Source organism: Callorhinus ursinus, unplaced genomic scaffold (genome assembly GCF_003265705.2).
Source record: "Callorhinus ursinus isolate GAN/ISIS: 27379988/994484 unplaced genomic scaffold, GSC_fseal_2.0 scaffold15, whole genome shotgun sequence".
Lineage (NCBI taxonomy): Eukaryota > Metazoa > Chordata > Mammalia > Carnivora > Otariidae > Callorhinus > Callorhinus ursinus.
Window position 1 is genome coordinate 29,198,573 of NW_027397077.1, and position 21,964 is coordinate 29,220,536.

A 21,964-nucleotide genomic window follows, 5' to 3' on the forward strand; every position below is an offset into this window, starting at 1 on the left:
GAAGGGAGAGAATTAACACTGAAGAACTCAAGAGCCTAAGTTGATGTGATTTGTCTAAGGCAGTAATTACAAGTTCTCTCCCTCAACAGTTTCTTTCTGCTTAGTAAAGATCATTAAGAAAGATACAAAGTCACATTTCCTAGGGGAGAGGACAGACACAAAGGAGATCACTCCTTGATATGATCAAGTGTACAGAACATTACTTGTAGAAAAAAAGTGAAATATTCATTTTTATATGAATCATTTTAAAACGCAAATAGAATATGTCAAGTCTCCAACTCCACTGCAGAACGTTACTGCTTTTTAATTCCTCCTAAATATTCATCCTCATTTAACAAAACGCAGAACAGAACAAGTTGCACACTGGCATTCTGCCGTCATTTCCCGCCGCCCAACAACATTTTATTGAGAGAGCAAAAGCTAAAAATCCAATTTGCCCAAAGTAGATGCTCACCATAGTAAGTGAGACGCCCTCTGGCGACATTTCTTCCTCGGGAATTCTCAGCAATGCATTCATAGGAACCCGTATCTTCCTGTTGGAAGTTGGGGATTTCAAGCACACCATTGAACTTCCTCAGTTTAATTTTACTGGAAAAGGGCAGTCCATCACTTCTCCTCCAATTAATCTGAGGTACAGGACTAAGAAGAAAATTGTCAAGTTATTCCTATTTTAAACAGATGCCTGGATGCATTTTAGGCTTGACAAAATAAACCTTTTGTTAGGATAGAGCAAAAAGGCACCAGGTATCAAATGCAGAACATTTCCAGTTGTCAATTACATAAAACTGATACAAGGATATACCTAACTTGATATTTTAATAAAATAAGTTGTGCATTTTCTTGAGTTAATTCATGATTTAGAAAAAAAAAAAGTTGAACACAGAATACAACAAACGAGCAAGCAAAAGAAAAATAACACCAACCTAGTTCATAAAATTAGGCAGGTACAGTCATTTTCTGCAAACTGTCTTTAAAGTTTCAACCCAAATTATATATGTGCATTTTGCTTATATTTTATTTTTCCTTTGCTTCTAAATGAAAGAAAATTTTAGAAAATAAGGAAAAGAAGAGTCTGTCAAAAACTATCTTGATCTTTTACAGCAAACTATTTCAGCACATTGGAGTAAATGTTATAAAACTTACTTTCCAAGAGCAAAACATTCCAATTTCACAGTTGCACCTTTAGCTGCTGGAAGAGTTTCTGGAAACTGCACTTCTATTTTTGGTTCATATTCACCCATCACACCTGTAAATCCACAATACAAGTTTAATAGTTTCAACGTTTCCTTTGGAATGGTCCCATTTTTCTTACATAAAACTTTCTTTTGCTCCATTTTGAACTAGTTGCCCTAATGATTTAAATTACTCACTCACTAGCCATCCCTTAGGTACTTTTCAAAGCAGAGATAACTGGGCCAAACATGCAACATTACTAAACATCAGGGACCTTGGATTCCATGATTCATAAATTACCAAGAAAACCATTACGCCCTTTACATTGTGTAAAATGGGAGACCTTTTCATTCTGCATTTAATCTGGACATTTCTAGTCAAACTGAAATATACAATGTATTATGACTTCCTGAAATATCCTAAAGAGCAAAAATTATGGGAGGGAATTTACTTAATGGTACCCTGGTAGCAGAGAAACCAATCTTAAACTTATTAAATGGCACCCTGGAGACAAGAAACAGTAACTTAATAAATGAGAAAGATCAAATTCAGTTATAACTGACTGGAGAGAAATGCTTAGATCCTATGTGGTCATGGCATTGTGCTGTATCAGATATGGTTTTGTGTAAGGGGGGCAGTTCTACAGGCTTACAAATCTGCTTCCTCTGAAGCTCATGTGCATTGCATTGAAATAGCAATGAAGGGGTTGAGCAAACATTTTTTTCTTTGTAGCTTTACTGAAGTATGATTAGCAAATAAAGATTACATATATTTAGACTGTACAACCTGTTTTTTTTTTTACTGTGTACAATGTGATGATTTAATGTATGTATACATTGTTAAATGATTATGTCAATCAAGTTAACACATCTAGCACCTCACATAGATACCATTTTAATTTCTAAATATTCTCTGGTAAGAACATGTCAGATCTACTCTCTTAGCAAATTTCAAGTATCAATACAGTATTATTAATTATAATCACTATGCTGTTGGGGATGGGGGAAATGGGGAGTGGATGGTCAAAGAGTACAACCTTCCAGTTATAAAATGAGTAAGCTTTGGGAATCTAGTGTACAGTTATTTATTTATTTAATTTTTTTTCCATTTTTAAAAATTTAAATTCAATTAATTAACATATAATCTATTATTGGTTTCTTAGGTAGAGGTCAGTGAATTGTCAGTTTTACATAATACCCAGGGCTCATTACATCACGGGGCCTCCTTAATGTCTATCACCCAGTTACCCCATCCCCCCACCTCCCTCCCTCTAGTGTACATTTAAAAAAAATTTTAAGAGATGCTTTACATCCTGTAACAGGATGACCGCAGCTTGAAGAACCTCAAGGTGGCTGAAATCAGGAAAGGTGACTTCATGACAATGCAACCTGAGCCCCAGGCTCGAGAACCTCATGCTTGGTTCAATGGTCTCCTATCAACATCTTGAAATACTTAGTAATTTCTGAAAAATGGATCCGCCATTTGTATTTTGCACTCATCTTGAAAACTATAAAGCTGGTCCTGGGAAGGATTAGGTACAAGGACCTATGGTTAATGAAATAATCCTCATCATTGTACTCAAATATTTTTGTTCCCCCAAAAATGAAATAATTCTTCGTGATATACTTTTCACTTTAACCCATTTGTTTTTGCTAGTATTCACAACATTTACATTTAGAGTTGCACCTTGAAAGATGTCCTACCATCAGAACGTAGCACCAGAGGAGTTGGGGAGCCCAGCACCCTAGCGTTCGTCACTGTACTTGTCACCACACATGTGTAATTACCCACATCGGATGGCTCAACCTTCGCTATATAGAGGTGGCCTGTCTCTTGAGAGACAAATCTCCGACTGTCTTCTTCAACAAATGATGGATATTCATTGAAGATCCAAGCATATGACAGTTCTAATAAAATTTGGGAAAAAAAGAAATTCCATCATTAAGGAAAGTTTTCCATATTATACTAAAAAATACACAAAACCGCCTTTACCACAAAGTACTGCTCAGTGCTTTTATTGCAGGTCATGAAGAGAAAGAGTTCTGTGAATTGATTCTGCGGTCATTCTGCATTATGGTGGAGGACACTGCTGATTAGCATTCTCGTGGGAGCAATAGTTATTACCATCATCATTATCACTACTCCAGACACCTCCTGACAAGTCTCTCTGGCTTCATCTTTCTCCCTTTTAATTTGTATCTCCACACCACACATTCTGTGATCTTTCAAATTTACCAATCTCATCATGTCAATTTCTGATATAACAGTTTTCTGCAATTTCTTGGGAATAATGCAAAATTTCTTAACCTGAATGGGAGTCTCTGCAGGGTTAAGGCCCTGCTTATTTAGCCTTAGCACCTGGGTGTCTTTGCACTTGCTGCTCTAGAAGCCTGCAGTGTCCTTCTTCTCTGTCCACTCTTCTGCCTTCCTCCCCCCTTTCAACACTAAACCCCATTTTGCCACAATAACTTCCAGATGGTTTTCAAAGCGTGGTTCCAAATATAAGGAACCGCCTCCTCAGAGAATTCTTCCTTCATCCTTGTCCTTAGGGTAGATTCTCCTATCTAGAGCAACTCTACACTCACATCAGTTAAAGCACTTACTGCTTGTATGTAATGGTCTGTTTAGTTTTCTGTCCTCCCACCACTTGGTAAACACTGATGTCAACTTTTATCCTGACTACCCTCCCCCACCGATTAGCAAAATGAAATATCCAAAGACACTTAATAGTCCTCAATAAACATTTATTGAGTTAATTAAGGATACAATTATGCTACCATCTTCTATGTAAAGTCCAATATGAGTTTTCTTGACTTTCAGGGTCAAGGTAAACCAACTTTCTCCAAAGGAACTAATGTTCTTCTACTCTGTGATAATGAGGGTAAATAATACGATCCTGCATTGTTCTAGATGCCTGCATTTTTCAGAGGCAAGTTGTTATTTAAGCACAGTTACCATGGTTGGCTCATTTGATTCCTTCTTTTCCATGGTCCTACTGTCTTTGACAATTTCATCAGCCTTACTATATTGGTTCATTACTGTAATAATTTTCAAAAGAATTTTCGGAAAATGTATGTAATGAAAATAAATTCGGCGAGTAACAAATTCAAAATATATTGAAGGCATAATTCCAGGGGTGAAGGGCCTTTTCTTTTGGTAAAGGGGGATGGTAAGTCAGTACACAAAGAACACTGAGACAATGTAAAAGGGCTGAGTGAGAGTTACTCTGGATTTCAGAGGAAGGAGAGGTGACGTTGTCTCATGACTAAAGAATGGGTCTTAAAGGACAGAAGAACATTCTGAGAGGCAGGGATGATAAAAGCACTCCAGATGAAGTGAGGAGCATGTGAAAAGCAAGCAGGGGAGAGAACACGGTAAGTACCTGTTGGCAAGGAGACAGGACTGACTCCCTTCTGCCTTCAATGCAAATGGGAATGTTTGATGATTCCAAAGGTTAGCAACTCAATGGCAAACTGTGCGCACGTTTAGAGACAGGATTTTTAACCTTGAACTGCTCTCCACATCATTCTATCCTATCAGTAGAGTGTCTCATGACATTTCAGTCATCTGATAGGTTGTGAAATCTAAAGTTGTTTGTTGGACTGTATGAAAACAAAACAAAACAAAAACTGTGTCTCAAACGTCCACTCCACAGTTGGCCTCATGCCTACCCCAATGGTGCTTTTCTCTTATAATAGAACTAAATAAACCACAGAGTTAAAGAATGCTGGTCAGGGAAGCTGAGTTCTACAACTGTTGAAATTGACAGCTGTGGAAGCCTGAGCTCCTTAGGCTCTTCTGCTGCACTAAGCATCCAGTCCCACGCCAACATCTCCTAATCCCTGTAACCTCACCTTGCTTTAAAGAGGGCAAAGCCATCTCAATATGCTTTTCAAAGTGTTCTATCCATGAAGTTAATATGATTGTCCCTTTCCCTTTCATTTTTTATTTAAAAATGTCCCTTTTTTCCAGTGAGTGTAAAACTTCCACTGCTCCCCAACATATATGTTATAGACCTCCGCTGGTGTTAAGCGTAAGAAGTCAACCTTATTAAACCAGTTTATACTAAAATGAGAATGGCTGGTGGAAAGAACTCAGATTCAGAGTCAGAAAACCTAAAATCGAATAAATTCATGTAAGAAATACTATATAGCAAGGAGAACGCATGATCAATAAGTACATGCAACACTTTGGAACAAATATTACATATGTAGTTTAGACTGAAATGTGATAAGGCTCCACTTGTAGTATTTTTTCTAATCCCAAATTAATACTGTTAAGATTTAAATATTGTACTATCATGATATTGTCATACAGATATTGTGGTGGCTTTGCCTATATGACCCTAGTAATGAAGGACTGTTAGAAGAGCAGAAAGTCAAAATTATCATCATTTTAAGGCTGCTCCCAAAATGAGCATGGAGAAGTGAATACGGATGAATTGAAGGGTGGGTTGTGGTAGACAAGGAAGTGTCCCATTTGGTCTCACTTCAGGAGAACTTAATGCCTAGAACACAGTTACTGGTAGCTTCCAAACCTGCTAGCCCATGAGTGCTGCGGCTGCACTTTCCTGGGGTTGCTTCTAGCTAATGGATGAAGCCCACTGGGGTGTTCATGCCGGCCCATTCCCCCTGGTGCAGGATTTCCCTCACGGGCAACTCTGGTTGGAGACACCCCATCAGATAACGCCTATTCTCAGAACTTCCTGGTGGTCTGGCGTTCTTCCTATCAAAGTTTTCCTCTCCTCTCTTTGCTCACAAGATATCAGACTTGAATCTCAGACTGAGGTTCCCTCTACCAATTTCTGCTCCCTCCCCATTTATCTTTCACAGGCACTTTCTCCAGGAATTTTTTTTTTTTTTTAGTAACAAGTCTGATCCTCTTATCCCATCTTGGGGTCCGCTTCTCAGAAGACTTGAACTGACACAGTGTTGCTGAAACTGAGTAACAGACTCTCCTCTGTATCAGAAATGGGCCCTTCCCTTAGACCTGGAAGAAATACCTCTTTTACTGACCTCCTTTTCAGTAACTGTGTAATCCCCTCACCTCACCCTCAGGTTCTTCAAATTTACAAACTCATTCCTAATTGATTCTTAGTACCTACCCTCCAGACAAGCCCAGACAAATCAGCATCGGGGAGGAAAACTGTGTAAGCCCATCCTGAGACCTCCACCAAACAAAGAAGAAACAATAGAACCTTCATCCCCCCTGGGCTGTATTACTGAGCAGAAGCCCTAAAACTATCATTCATAATTTGAGAATCCAGTGGAGAAAAGCTGCTGTTTGTAGGAATTAGTACTCCTGCATTCTTCTTTGAGAATCTGTATAATCAGGCAGATTTGGGGGTCTATCGTGGAACGACATACAGGTACCCCTTGAATTACAGAGTGCTTATATTTATGAACCATCGCCCAAAACGTACTGCAGATGTGATCTTCACACAATCATGTGGACTGTATACTCCCTGTATATTATATGGTGTAGAAAGACATCTTAAAGAGTTTTCAACAGCACTCCCTCTCTCTTCACATCCTAATAGCATGGTGTGTATACTTTTGAATTGAAAGTGCAGTAACATGGCCTAACATTGGAATACAGTGTAACCAGAATACCATAAATGGTCTTTCTCCACTATTTCTTCCAAATAGTATATCCTCACAAATACAAGAGAAAAAAAGATCTTTGATGAACAGCACAAAACTTTTAACTCTAATGTTTTGAGCTGGGGTAAACAGGAAAAACAGGAAAGAGGAAGGAAGAGCCACTTTCGGGAAGGAAGAAGTTGTACTGTAAATCGATTCTGAGACTCAGGTAGGTAACCTAGAAGGAAATGCCCAATGGGTGGGTGAGATCTTTAAGTACAAGCTTAGGAGAGAGGGTGGGCCTAATAATGGCACGGCAGGCAGAATCATGACCCCCAGAATATGTCAACACCCTGATCTCTGAAATCTTGAATATGTTACCTGACATGGCAAGAGGGTCTTCGCAGATGTGATTAAATTAAGGATATTGAGATGGGAAGATTATCTTGGATTATCAGGGGTGGGGGGAAGGTCATCATTAGAGTCCTTGTAAGAGGGAAGCAGGAGCGTCAGGGAAGAGGAACGAGGACTGCAGAGGAAGGGGTGTCAGCCAGAGAGTGCTATTTGAAGATGCTATGGTCTTGGTCTGAAGTTGGAAGAAGAGGCATGAGTCAAGGAAAACAGGTGGTTTCCAGAAGCTGGAAGAGGCAAGGCAATGGATTCTCCTCTGGAGCCTTCAGAGCCTTCAGCAGCCCTGTCAACATCTGACACCTTGATTTTAGGTCAGGGACACCTGTATTGGACTTCTGACTTACAGAATTGTAAAATAATAAATCCATGGTGTTTTAAGCCACTACGTTTGTGGTAATTTGCCATACCAGCAAGAGGAAACCAGTAGAAATAGTAATAGTAGTAGATAACAATCAGATGTCGTTATTAAGTCCAAGTGCAGTGCTAAGTGGTAGAGATAAAATTTGCAGAGAAAAACAAATGACCGGAGACCAAAAAATGGAGAAAGCCTGCACTTAGAAGGCCTAAGAAAGAATCATATTTTATACAAAATGATTATAAGACCAATACAGTGGCAGGGGGTGGGGTATTCCAAAAGAGATGACAAATCACAGCAACCCCAAAGCAAATGAATTAGTGTTCTACTGTTTTATACAAAGATTCAGATCCTTGGGATGCATGGGTGGCTCAGTCCATTAAGCTTCTGATTCTTGGTTTCGGCTCAGGTCATGATCTCAGGGTGGTGAGATTGAGCCCTGCCTTGGGCTCCACGCGGGGCATGGAGTTGGCTTGAGATTCTCTCTCTCCCTTCCCCCTCCCCCCGCTAAAAAACAAAACAAAACAAAAAACACACAAAGATTCAGACCCTTAACAAATTATGGAAAGAAATCAAATCTGTATTTAATATGGTACATACAGTCATGACAGTTACAACAGAAATTTGTAGCACCTACCTACCCTTCTTTACAGACTTTCTTATTGAGATGGAATGAGACATAACTTTTATGTCTTAGAAGATCTGCACTATTTCATTTATTGCCTGCATGACCATGTTAAAATATATGGCATTGCTCTGACTGAAAACATTAGAGAATTATGTGATTTATTGCATTCTGAATAAAGTAAAAAAATACCTGCTGTAATACTATCTGAGTTTACTTATCATAAAAATCTGCATTTGCGAGAAACATTAATTGTATACTGCAAAGTAAAATATACATCAAATCAGCATTCTATGGAGATTTTTCAACATCATTTTATGTATGATGATAAATACAAAGCTATCATAAAAATGATAATTTTATATACTCAAATGAACTAGACTTTACGAAACCTTTCATAACCTGTGGTGTAAATCACAAACACATTATGCCAAAACAGCTTGGCCACTGGGCTTTCTATTAATAACTCTACGTTAATATTAGGTATGTGAAATACTTTTTATTAGAGAGCAAAGAGGCTTTACCAATCAGAGCCATAAATTAAGATAATGAAGTGCTGAAATTGCTTTCTGAAAAAGTAATATGTGACGAATGACATCGCTCCTCCGGCCACATTTTTTCCCAGGTCACGTTAAGTTCAAGGCCAGTCAATTTCACAGGAAATATGTCACTCTAGTGTTTACCTGTAGACACATTAATACACATACTACTGACATTTAAGGGTTCATTCCTAGTTTCATTATGAAATTCTATTATGAGGGAGATGTAATCCTTTATATAGGCATTTTCTAGAAAAGTTGTCAAAACTGCAGTTGAACAAAATTGTAGAAGTAACTTTGGCTATTTTCTCTGGTGCCAACTGGGAAGTTTGACCTACCTTAAAAAGAAGGCATATTAAAAGGTCATGGGAACTTGCTGGATGTCATTCAAGATTTGTATCACTGATTCAGACAACTGGGAAGGAAATTTGGCTACGGAGCTTAGAGTCGACACCCACTGATGGAGGATCTGAGACAGTACATATTCAAAACTCTAGAGCCATGTAGAAAACCGAAGATAATTTAAGGTTCAAAGAACAAAAGGTCAATGGTTAGGATTGAAAAGTCTGTACCCTCAAAGCCGAAGGCATCTATGGACCTTTCCAACATTTCTGCGTGCTATCTTTCAAAAGCTGTTTTGTAAGTTGTTGCGTTGAGGGCAACATTACATATGTTGCAGTTTCCTTGGTTAGCCTATAAATGTCTGCCTAATCTATTTTTATTTAGAGTACTAACAAGTGTGACTTTTGAGGGGAGGAAAAAAAAAACCCAACCTAAAAATGACACTCCTTCATCCTTTTGTACTTCCCGGCTGATTCTAGGTCAGGAGCCGGCAAAGTACAGCGAGGGGGTCAAGTTACAAAGCTGCCCGCTTTGTAAACTAAATATTGTGGAACATACTCACACCTGTCCAGTTGTTATTGTCCATGGCTGCTTTTATGCTACAAAAGCAGAGCTGAGGAGCCGCAACAGAGACTATATGGCCCATAAAGGCTAAAATATTTATCTGACTAAACTTGTAAGGGAAAGTTTGATGACTCATGTTCTAGGTTAGTATTAGCCCTGGACCAAGTTATGAGTTTGGTGATCTTTACCTGCCTTACTTTACTTTTACACCTCTCTTCCTTACAAGGCTGTCATACTGTCCTAACCACCACATGAAGCTTCACAGAGCTTAGGTTAGTCCCCTAAATCTTCTGTACTCCTCTCTCTTTAGTCCTGCCACCTTTTGGGAGCACATATGAGACATTTCCATTGCATAACAGAAGCTCCCAAGAGATAATGCAGTTTCCTGATGTGTTCTGTGACCACCATTTTTGGTTCTATCATTTTCTTTCAGAAAGAGGAATATTTTCAGTGGGTACCTGCATCTTTGATCACATCGTGACTCCACAAGACTCTGTCTTCATTTTTAAAGAAAATTTATTTATTTATTTATTTATTTATTTATTTATTTATTTATTTATTTATTTAAGAGAGAAAGAGAGAGAGAGACCATGAGCAGGGGGAAGGGTGGAGAGAGAGAGAATCTTGAGCAGACTCCCCGCTGAGCGCAGAACCTGACGGATGCAGGGATTGATCCCAGGACCCTGAGATCGCGACCTGAGCCAAAACCAAGATTTGGAAGCCTAATCGACTGAGCGACCCAGGTGCCCTTGTCTTCAGTTTTAATGACAGTGAAGCTCTTCTAACAAATGCCTTCATCTCTTTCCTGGTACTGTGGCTGCTGAAACTGATGTGGTACCAAAGTGAAGTAGCCCTCTAGAGGCCGTTCTTTATTTTTGCTTGGATACATACACTCTTTTTTCTCATGAAGAACTTTTTAAATTTTTCCCAAAGAACCAACACTCTCCCATTCTTTTTTTTTTTTTTAAGATTTTATTTATTTATTTATTTGACAGCGAGAGAGCAAGAGATCACAAGTAGGCAGGCAGAGGGAGAAGCAGGCTCTCCGCTGAGTAGGGAGGCCCTACTCGAGGCCCTGGCTCGATCCCAGGGCCCTGAGATCATGACCTGAGCCGAAGGCAGACGCTTAACCAACTGAGCCACCCAGGTGCCCCCAACACTCTCCCATTCTTAATTCAAGTTGTTTCAGTGGACTGACCCCACCCTCATCTCCTTGTTCCAAGGAGATCTCAAGATGAGGACGTGCAAGTGGGGGCCAACTTCAATGACACTCAAACTCTGAGGTCCGGCAATGACTCAGGGTAACTGAGAAGGGAAAGGAGCAAAATCATCGGCAAGACATTTACTGACCTACTTCCTTTGGCCAGGGTATTAAGAAAGCATGACATTGTTAAAGAAAGTAGTTTAAATTTTCCCAAGAGAAAATGAGACCTAATCAGGATGGGCCAGTTACTGTGATGTTTTCTGAAGACAGGGCAATTCTGTCTTGTCACAGCCCCAACCTGCAGTTACTGCGACCCCTTGGTTGTATGCGGACTTATTACTATAGTGATGAAACTCAGGCAGAAACCCCCAAAATGATAAGAGTCAGATCTTAAGGTAAGAGAGACTTGGGGAACATAATGAATTTCTTTTCTGCTTCCTTGTTTTTATTATAAAAATATGCTTTTCAAAGGAGTTCGAGGCTCTGAAAATGTTAGAAAGCAATTTTAAGATAGCTCAAAACCCAAATGCTGCGGATGACTACAAGTTTCATTGCCAAGACCTGCTTGTGCAGCTAAAAGAAAGTGCTTTGTAATAGCACATTTTGCACAATGCCACGCTTGATGCCATGTGTATGTTGGTGGGCAGATCTTAACTATATGCCAAATCCCTGTTGCCAGGTTTGCACTTTCCTCATCACTTATACTGAATAATGGACATTTTTTATGACTTCAGTGACAGTAAATAACATTTTCCTTTTAAAGTGCAGTCTAGGAGAAGCTAAAGAATCCTATAGCTCATGGGAGTGCTAATTGGAGCCAATTATAATTTGATTGACCGGCCTCGCTATTAAAATGATATGCAAAATTTATACTGTCCTTGCAAAATGGAAATTTTCTAGTACAAGCTAACTACAGGAAGCCCACCCTTTCATGGATCCAAAGGTAGTGCTCTTGGGTTACAATTTCTACATCAAGGGGCGCCTGGGTGGCTCAGTCATTAAGCGTCTGCCTTCAGCTCAGGTCAGGATCCCAGGGTCCTGGTCCTGGGATCGAGTCCCGCATCGGGCTCCCTGCTCAGCGGGGAGCCTGCTTCTCCCTCTCCCACTCCCTCTGCTTGTGTTCCCTCTCTCACTGTCTCTCTCTGTCAAATAAATAAATAAAATCTTAAAAAAAAATTTCCACATCAACTCTCAGAAGCTAATTCCAGACAGGGGCTTCACTGGGTTGCAAATGATGCAAAAGAACTCTATGGATGGGGAAAATGTGCAATAAAAATAACGGAAGTAATTAAGGACTAGTAGATAAAGGAGCAGCATCACAATAACTGTCCATTCCTCATTAGGTCTCATTTTCTTGTATTCTTTCCTTAGGGAATGTCATGGGGACTTGATATTTCTCTTCTTGCCATGTGAGTGATTTTTTTTATAGCAGAATAAAATGTCCACTATCACTGGTAAATAGAATGTGTTTATTAGCAGAAGATGAAGTCACCCTACCAAATCACAGGGGTCTTCTTACTGGGTACAATAAATTTGTCCTCAGGAAGCTCTCTTTCACACACACACACACACACACACACACACACACACACACACACATACACACACAAAATACTACCATTTGCCATTAGTAGCACATCAAACTGTTGATCAAAATAATTTTAATACTATCTAAAAACTTATTTTAAAATGGATCTTTACCCTTTGTGGTCTGTAACTCCTCTGAATAATAATAGACTTTAAATAGTAGTGGTTTCATTATAAATTATACTTTTGAAATGGTACAAAGTCACCTGATTTTTAAAAATGATTATATAAATGTTTGATTATGGCAGGATATGCAATTATATCTGAATATCCCCAATAAACCTGATAACAAAAAACAATGCCCCCTAATATCTATCATCAAATGTAATTCCCATGCTTCACATCTGTAGGGCTCTATCAATGCCAACCTCATTAGGCACTAAGGGGTATGCTCAGGAGATTTCACAGAAGCCTCGGGTTCAAGTCAAATATAGATAATAGTTTGTAGGCTTTGAAAAAAGATGGGACTTTGAAAAATAGCATTTGTATTACATCATGTTCACTTGCTTGTTATGCTAAATTATAGACACACGTGTTTACACATACATTTCTTTTCTGCCTCCAGTGTTTCTAGTCCTTGCCTATTTGGCTATGAAGATATGTTCAAGGAAAAATCTATCACTCTATCACCCTGTAAGAAATTGCCATACTTTTTCTGTGATTTTAATAATTTACCTGAATCAAACCCTGCTGATGTTAGAGAGAAATACACATAAGGAAATAAAGCCTATTGTTCTAGTTAAAATTCTCATTTGCTCAGTGTTTGACTTTTTTTAGAAATCATCTTTTCTGACCTTTGTTTCTAAAGATTTACTATGTTGACCAAGTGGCTTATTTATCAAATCCTCAATATTGTTGTTCCTTTATATTTGATCCCTCTCTATCAATTTCTTTCTCTTTATAAGTATACCCAGTCAGTGCAAGAATGATTTCTGGTCAATGAAAGATCAATACTTAAAGAAGTATCTGAAAGTCCCTAGTTCAGGGACTTTTTCACAATTTATACCACCCAGGTACAAGGAACAGTAAGAGGTAAAAGTTAGGAAAAAAATAATATATTGCTCTTATTCCGTCCATACCCTGCCATTATGAGCTCCTCAAAATGATGGCTATTTATGTCATGTGAGATTCTCTATATTTTACAAAGAACTTTTGATCTATTATTAATTTCTAGAAGTAGACTTAACCATTGCTACTTTAGAAGGTCTTACTTATCCCTATTTTATGTTTCAACATGCCAGTTACCTGTTTACCCACATCATATTCAACTAATAGATGTGCACTGTATTGGTCAATAAATGCAGAGGTGTAACAATCCGTGAAGAGCAAGCTGATGGAGAGTATGTGAAAGGCAGCATTTCAACTATGAGTTCTTTGATACTGTATTCCAGTGCTATGCGGCGCTCACTTTTCGGTGTCTGGCTAATGGACTAATGACCCTTCTAGTCATTCTTAAGGGGACCACTAGGAGTTTAATCTGAATCTTGTTCTAATATAAAAATATTGAATGAACATTGGCTTCATTGTGATTTTCAAAATTGTAGAACAGGAGTCCACTGAGGCAGATAGACTTTTAAAAAAAAGGCATCCTAATTACACTCCAAGTTAGTAACTGAGCTCATCTGTGCCTCATGCAGAAGGTTGCGAAGCTCATGCCATAATCTTCAGTTGGTAGAAAAGGACAATGACCTTTCAAGCCAGCTCAAGTATTTAATAGAATCTAAGTATGTTGTTCTATTGACAGTTGTCCCTAAAATGCGGTCAAGTAGTCAAGTTTATGTTTACTACTTCAGTTAATTTCTTTCCTTTTATATTTTTCAAACAAGAAACAAATTATAATAGAAGTTGTAAGAGCACCGGCTTTTCTTTTTCTTCCTTTTCTTTTTATTCCCTTCTTTGGCTCCAAATGTATTTACCTAAAACAATACAAAGACATGCAAAGCAACCACCTGCTCCCCCTTTCAAACATTTTTGTACAAAGCACTGCTGGTAAAGGAGACAGGTTTCCTTGTGAAAAGAAAAAACAGCAATCATGTCAGTATTCTTCAGCCAATATGATGAAAAGGTTTTCTTTCCAAGAAGAAAATATGCAGATCTACAGTGTACGAGCGTTAGATTCTGCCTTGATCAAAGTTGCGAATAAATTTACGAAGGAACGTTAATCTGATATAAATGTTCACTGATCCTCTTTAAACTGGAAGTAAACTGAACTTCATTTCTTCCTAATCCAATATCACCTCTTCTATTTGTTCTCCCAAACAATACTGCGTTTTTATTTTCTGTCTTTTCTCGCTTTTTGAGACCATATGTTGTAGAAGGCTCTGGGAATTCCTGCAGTTGCTCATATTTGTTTTATACCACATTTTATTTCAACAACATACCTTCTGGAAAATTTATGAGCATGTTCATTTCTTCCATCTCTTTATTTTATTAATTCAATTAGTTGATCTTCCACTGGCATGACATGAAGGGCTTTCCTAGTTTCCAATTTGAATGTGTTACATCAAAGATTTTTTAGCATACCATGTTTTAGATCAAGCAACCTTGTAGCAATTTTTCATTTCTCTTTCTCATAGATACTCACCATACTTGGGCTCTGATAAAAATAATCAATTTTATCCTTCTCTTTAGAGAAAGATTTTCAAATTCCAGTTAGAGAATCTGTTTCTGTACCATTTGTTCACCAGAGAAAATACATGAAGGTAATGAGAACAGTCTTAGTAATATGGATTTGATATCAACCCTAAAGGATGCATGATGAGGGCAGGTAGACAGAACATGGGAACTGTTCTGTTGTAGCTCCAAACTTCCTTTCAGCCTCTGATATATAAAGATACAAAGGAACACTTCTCTATTGCTTAACAAGGAAAAACAGCAAAGATAATGGGGATAACATAAACTCAAAGAGCATAAAATACTGTTTAGGGACACAACAGTGCTTGACCAAGCTATCTTTCTGATTGTAAAAACAACCTGAAATAAGCTTTTTGGGACATCTTTGGAAGTATGAATTTCCATGTTGGAGTCATGAGATTAAAGGTTTAGACATTACTTTGTCCCATTCTAGGTATGTGCCTTTGATAAATTATCTTAAACTCTCTGGTCTCAGATTCTCTTTCCTGAAAAAGGAGAAAGTTGCATGACAGTGCTTTGGTTGCCAAACATGGATTCTTTGGGAATTGTGGAATTGCTATAAGATTAGAGAATCCACATGCATGCTGTACTTGATGGAGAGACTGAACAAATTATATAACATACAGACAGGTCCTGTTACTTAAAATGTGTAGGCTATACTGTGACTGACAAGAATGTATATTCAATTAAAAAGTGTTACTGAATGGGGCACTTGGGTGGCTCAGTCGGTTAAGTGTCTGCCTTCGGCTCAGGTCATGATCCCAGAATCCCGGGATCACGTCCCACATCAGGCTCCCTGCTCAGCGGGGAGTCTGCTTCTCCCTCTGCCCTTCACCCCGCTCGTGCTCTCTCACGCACGCTCTTTCTCTCTCAAATAAATAAATAAAATCTCAAAAAAAAGTGTTACTGAATTCATTAGGACTTTGGGGTATCATGTATTTTCTCTCCCCAAAATAAAAACAATAAAAAACAATAAAAAGCATTAAAAACCGCTAAGTTGAATACTTAAATGCTGATGCTGATTTTAGCACCAGATACTGATAACACCTTTACATATTAGCTTATTTAATCCTCGCAAAAGTCTATGAGACGAACACTGTTATCATCCTGTTTTACACAGATGAGGCAACTAAGACAATCAGGTTAGTCCCAAGTAATAAATAAAATTAGAAGGATTTGAACCCAGGCAATGTGGAACAGAGCCCAAACCACTACACGGGACTATCTTCTCATTGTATCTTCTCAATCATGTGAGTGATATTAACGTTTTGACAGTAAAAACGAACCCATGGCTTCAAAAGGGTTGGGGAGTACTGGTGTTGATGATCCCTTCTATCCCTTCAAATACTGAATCTCTTTTGCAAATTTCACTTCTACAAAAAGGCGGTCTACGGTACTAGTTAAAAACAAGAGTCAATGGCAAACAAACCAAAACCAAACAACAACTACAAAAAAACAAAAACAAAAACAAAAAACAAAACAAAACAAAAAACCAAAAAACAAAAAAGCCCCCAAAACCATGACTAGGATCCATCCCTGGTTCTGCTACTCCCGGCTATGTAATCTAGGGAAAATTTTCCTCTCTCCCTATGCCTCGGTTCCCTTTTGGCAAAATAAAGATATGAATACTACCTACACCATAGGTTTGGTGTGTGGATTAAATAAGAAAATACAAGGCACTCACAGGCATGCATGACAAATAGTGAGTGCTCAATAAATATTTCTGGTTGTTGTCACTGTTTTTGGTGTTGTTTGGGTCTTGTTGGATTGTCCTCTGTGGGGACCCTACAAAGAAGTCAACTATGCAAAATGCAGGCATTGTGAAGAAAGCAGAGAGGCAGGGCTGACTAACTTGGACTCTGAAGTGAACCAGCCCACCTAGATTCAAGGAGTAAAGATAGAATTTTCTCTGGCAGAACCAGGGAGCAGACCAAATCATATGGAAGAGCTTAAGATGCTGGTCAGGAGGGCCAGTCAAACTGGTGTCAAACAAATTCTCTATGCTTTGGTGATGGTGAGAAGCTCTAAAATCATGATGTGCATGGAGATTTGACTCCTATAACCAACTAGGGTGAGTGAAGGGAGTTGTTTTTTAAGTGTTTTAATGGACTGTTAGGAGATACTAAGGTATACACTACTAGATATATAGAAACCATTATATATAAAAAGAGAAGGGAACATGGCAAGAATAAACTTTCATCAAAACAACTGGAAGAACCAGAGAAGAATAAAATAACTAAACAGAATAATTAGGATTAAAATTTTATTCTCAAGAGAAAATGTATGCCAGAGTAAGCATTCTAAAAGTAACCTGGTCTCATTTGAATAGAAAGCTAATAGGACCAAACTTGGAATCTGAAAATATTCAAAGTGCAGGCATGATAAAACACTGCATCCTTTCTGCTAAATTCATCAGATGAACTAAGTTTGCAGCAAAAGCCGGGTTCTCAGTACAGGTGGTGCTGAGTGAGCTGGGGGAGTGGGTATGTTGCTCTGCTCAGCACTGGAAGCTATCAATGACTTGGAGTTCTAACCTTGCTTTTGGAAATATTTCCAAATGGGGACAGTCATTTCTAAACGTCAGTTCCCTGTCTCTAATCTTAAGTAATGGAAATATCGCATCACATCCCTATGAGGATACTGAGAGCTTGCTCTGCCTTTAAAATCATAAGAGCTGTTAATTAAATGCTCATCTCCATGCCACTGTTTTGGGTGAGATGCAGATATTAAATGAATATGAGAAAAGGTCCCCATTCTACTTCACTCTTGAACCCTAATGAAAACATAATGGCACAGACAGGAAAAGAAACAATTTATAATTAACATTTTAATGCCATACATATAAAATGGGGTCCTGGTAATTAAAAATGTTCTCTCCTTTTCTTAAATTGATGAATTCTTATTCTCAGGTGAAAGGGAGAATGTTCAAAGGCAGATGATCAGCTCGTCGCAGCTATGCTGGATGCTAGTGGTGTCAGGACGGTCTACTACAGGCTATCTGAGTAACCAGAGATTCAGCTGTCTCAGTGCCACAATGGTTTCCGATAAAAACCGATTCACTGACTTAAAATTACCTTAGTATATCTCAAAAGGTGAGTAAGAGATAGTAAAACCAAATAAACTAATATTGACAAATTAAAAAGGGAAGTGAATTTAAATAAAAGTCTACACTGTAAATATTTATTGAGAGCCTAATATATGAGAAGTTTATTGGGTAGACAAACATCTTTTGAAATATTAATTACATAATTCTTACGATAAGAATATGCTTCAACTGAGTGGCTGTCACATCACTGATTTTAGAATTTCAAGTATTTTAAACATGACTGAAAAACTCAGTGCAAGAAAAATCATAGTTTGAAGGTTTTCATAACTGTTTAAAAAAAGATAAGATACAAAGATACATAGAAAATAGATTTTAAAAATCCAATAATATATTTATTTTTATTAAAAACTTTCTTACCAAAAAAAGGTATAAAATCAATGCTAATAATTGTATTTATTTTAACAAGTATTTCCCAGTAAGTTCTATTCTAAGGGGCAGCTAAAATAGTCTTTGGATACAAAATATATTCTATCCATTTGTCTTCACAGGACATTTCACAAAATTGCCCACAGGCACACAGGCAAGAGAAAATCGACTGGCCTTTACAACCGCAACAAAGAAAGCACTCTTGTCGTCCACATGGCAGGAAGTCCTGGATAAAATCAGGGGAATGAGATTCTTGAAGGACTCAGCCATCACTTAAACATATTTAGAAAAGGACAGCTACTCCACCAGACTTTCTTTTCTTCAGCTCTTGTGCTAGTTACCAAGTTTTAATGTGATTATTGAAGCTAATTCCCACTATTTTCCATATTAGAGATCAATGTGTATACTCTTGGCATTTGTCCCATACTAAGGATTAATTTTTCAGTTTGTATTCATATTGTCAGCATGCAGCTTCAACTGACTTCACACATAAGTCACTGACAGAAGAAATGAAGATATTAAAAATATAATTTTAATTATTAAAATTATTGACCTTTATCTCTCAAATATGGTATGCTAGATATTTATAGGCAAACTTTGTGGAATTACCTTGGCTTTTATATTTGTAGAAGGCTAAATGAAATTAAAATCACCCTGCTAGTGTCACTGAATTAACGAGTTTGGATTAATTTTATAAATTATTTTACCACACTGCTCAGTAAGTACGAGGTTTCTAGTTACATGAGAGAAAGTGGAATGGGAAGAATATGTCTGCCTCATAAAATCTACTTCAAAAAAACATTTTCCATCAATAAACGTGCTACCTAAAAATAACTCACAAAAGGGTCACGGCCAATTTTTTGTGCTTTATGCTATGCTTTGAAAAGTGTGACACATTTTGAGTATTCTACAATAAAAACATCACAGAAAGTCACCGGAGTGACAATAACAGCTATTACTTAATGAGAAACGACTTTGTGCCAGGCATTTTGTCACTGCATGCTGGTAACTCCTTTAAATGTTCATACCACCCCATTGTAGGTAGGAGTCATTATTCCCATTATACAGATGAGAATATCGAGGCCCATAACAGTTACGTGACATCTCACACAGAGTAGGGCAGGGAAGCAAGGTTGGAACCCAGCCGATTCCTAAGCCCCAGCTCGTGAAATATAAGTCGTCGTGCACCCACTAACTCAGACTTGCCATCAGTCTTCCCTCTCTCTTTAATCCAAGCTCTATTCCACGTGCCAAGATAAAAGAGAGAAATTGAAGGCCTAAAATTTAGATTCCAAGCCTAATGACTTGGAAGAAAGCTTTATTATTCTCTCTGCAATAAATAATGAGCTTCTGAAAGATGTAATTAAGATTCTCGGGAACCAGCATGATAATGACTTGTAGGAGTCAACACTACACCTTTGCCTTTTTTCCCCTCTCTTCTTTCAAACTCATCCCCCAGTCACCTATCATCCTTACCCCTCACTGCAGTTAAATGGCACAGGGAACTGTAGGCTACAATCTTCAGAAAAGGACTCTGTGAACTCTTAAGAACAAAAATGTCATTTGTTAGTCAAGCGATCTCATTAAGGGGCATTACCCAACAGCTGACTCAGAGCTCTAATAGAGCGGGATTCCAAATCCTGCAGTATTTGACCTGGGTGGGACCCAGGCCCCGAAACACTGGCTTTTGTTAAAGGGTATGACTAAATAGAAGGAAAATGTGAAACAGCTCTAGCAGCGTGCCGTTTTAGACTTTATCTGGCTGCCGAGGGTCTGCTCTTTTTGAAGGAAAGGCTATTTCGTGGCAGCATAATTGGTTATGATTCCACAGTTCTCTGTGTTTCTTTCCATGAGGCCCTCGAAAGCTTTGAGCTGCATAGGAAATATACAAAATCAAACAAACAGACTCAACGTCTGTGGAAGCTCCAAACACAGCCCCAAAGTTAGGCGCCCTAAGCAAAGCAAAAATCGCAGCAGGGAAGGAGAACTGCAGGGGGTCCACAGGAACGTGGGCACGCCAGCCACAGCCCACCAGGCAAACCGGGTCAGGCCAATACCCTGCCCGGTCAACAGTATCCACCCACCCACATGTTACCCACACGGAACTCCTAGCAGATGCTTGCCCGGCGCAAAGCACGCCATTATAAAGATGATAATGGAGTCGCCATAAAAGTCAGACTTAGCAGTGTTCACACAAATGGGCAAATGTAACTGGGCAATCAGAATTATGATACAAAGGTTAACTTAGGGAAAAAAGGTAGAATTATAAAGGCACTAGGCACTCTGAAGGTATTTTCTTTTACATTTATTAGCTTCTCTGCCAGTACTCTATTTATCGAAGTATAATAAGAACCCATTTCTAGTCATGGATTACCGCAGATGTGTCTTACTGGAGGAATTAAACACAGAACAGCCACTAATATGAATGAAGGTGTTTTAATAACTTTCAGTTTGGCAGCCTGATAAAACATTACGATCATCTTGAGATTTACGCTGAAGCGGGCCTCCCTGCGTCACGGAAACAGGCTCCACCTGAATAATCCATGCTTTCCCTAACGACATGCTTCCTCCTTACCATGATACCGTCTCAGATGACAGAAGAGATGAAGCACAATACTCAGAAAGAAGCAAAATTGCCAAGACTGCAGACATTCTATAAATATGTGTTTTCTGGGCTGGGAGACAGGAGCGCTCAAAAGCATAAACGGATCTGACTCTACTGCCCATCAACCATGTGACTGACTGAGCCTCGGGTTCTCATCTGCTAAATGGGGAAAATAATCTCTCTGGCTTTTATAGAGTTGTTGTGAACATTAAATAGCTAAATATAGCTCGGTGGCATAGACTGAGTGCTCAGAAAATGTTAGCTATTACATTTTTTCCTTTTTTAAAATTTTATTGTTATGTTAATCACCATACATTACATCATTAGTTTTTGATGTAGTGTTCCATGATTCATTGTTTGCATATAACACTTATTTACTTTTAAAGATTTATTTATTTATTTTAGAGAGAGAGAGAGAAAGAGAGCGTGGGGGGGGGGACAGGGAGAGGGATCAGGAGAATCTGAAGCAGACTCCTCACTGAGCATGGAGCCCAGCTTAAACTCAGGATCATGAGATCATGACCTGAGCTGAAAGCCAGTCAGACGCTTAACTGACTGAGTCACCCAGGTGCCCCAGCTTTTATTATATTATTATTATATCATAATATTGTATTTATTATTATTATTATTTTGCACTCTGGTACTTAGATTCTTAACATACTGCCTTTTAATTTCAATGAGCATTGTTACTGACTTTCCTCATGTAAGAAGTAGAGACAGGCCCTGGAGTGACAAAGAAGGTACGAGAAGGAATGGAAAAGAGGGAATAAGGGTGGGGGGCGGGGAAGGACAGAGAATCTAAACCAGGGGCTGGCAATGTTGAGTATTTAACTGAGGGCAGGAGACATTAAAGGGCATGACTCCAACAGAC

At 38.5% G+C, this 21,964-nt stretch overlaps 1 protein-coding gene across 4 annotated transcripts in view; it reads right to left on the reverse strand.

The window, feature by feature from the left end:
* Window positions 1-21,964, reverse strand: part of CNTN3 (contactin 3) — a 330,225-nt gene that overhangs the window by 94,260 nt on the left and 214,001 nt on the right. For all 4 annotated transcript variants that reach the window (XM_073901774.1, XM_073901775.1, XM_073901776.1 and 1 more), the window contains exons 6-8: window positions 2,877-3,080; window positions 1,144-1,246; window positions 455-639 (exon numbers count right to left, since the gene is read on the reverse strand). In XM_073901774.1, the coding sequence (XP_073757875.1) occupies window positions 455-639; window positions 1,144-1,246; window positions 2,877-3,080 (492 nt within the window). The remainder of the gene's footprint in view (window positions 1-454; window positions 640-1,143; window positions 1,247-2,876; window positions 3,081-21,964) is intronic.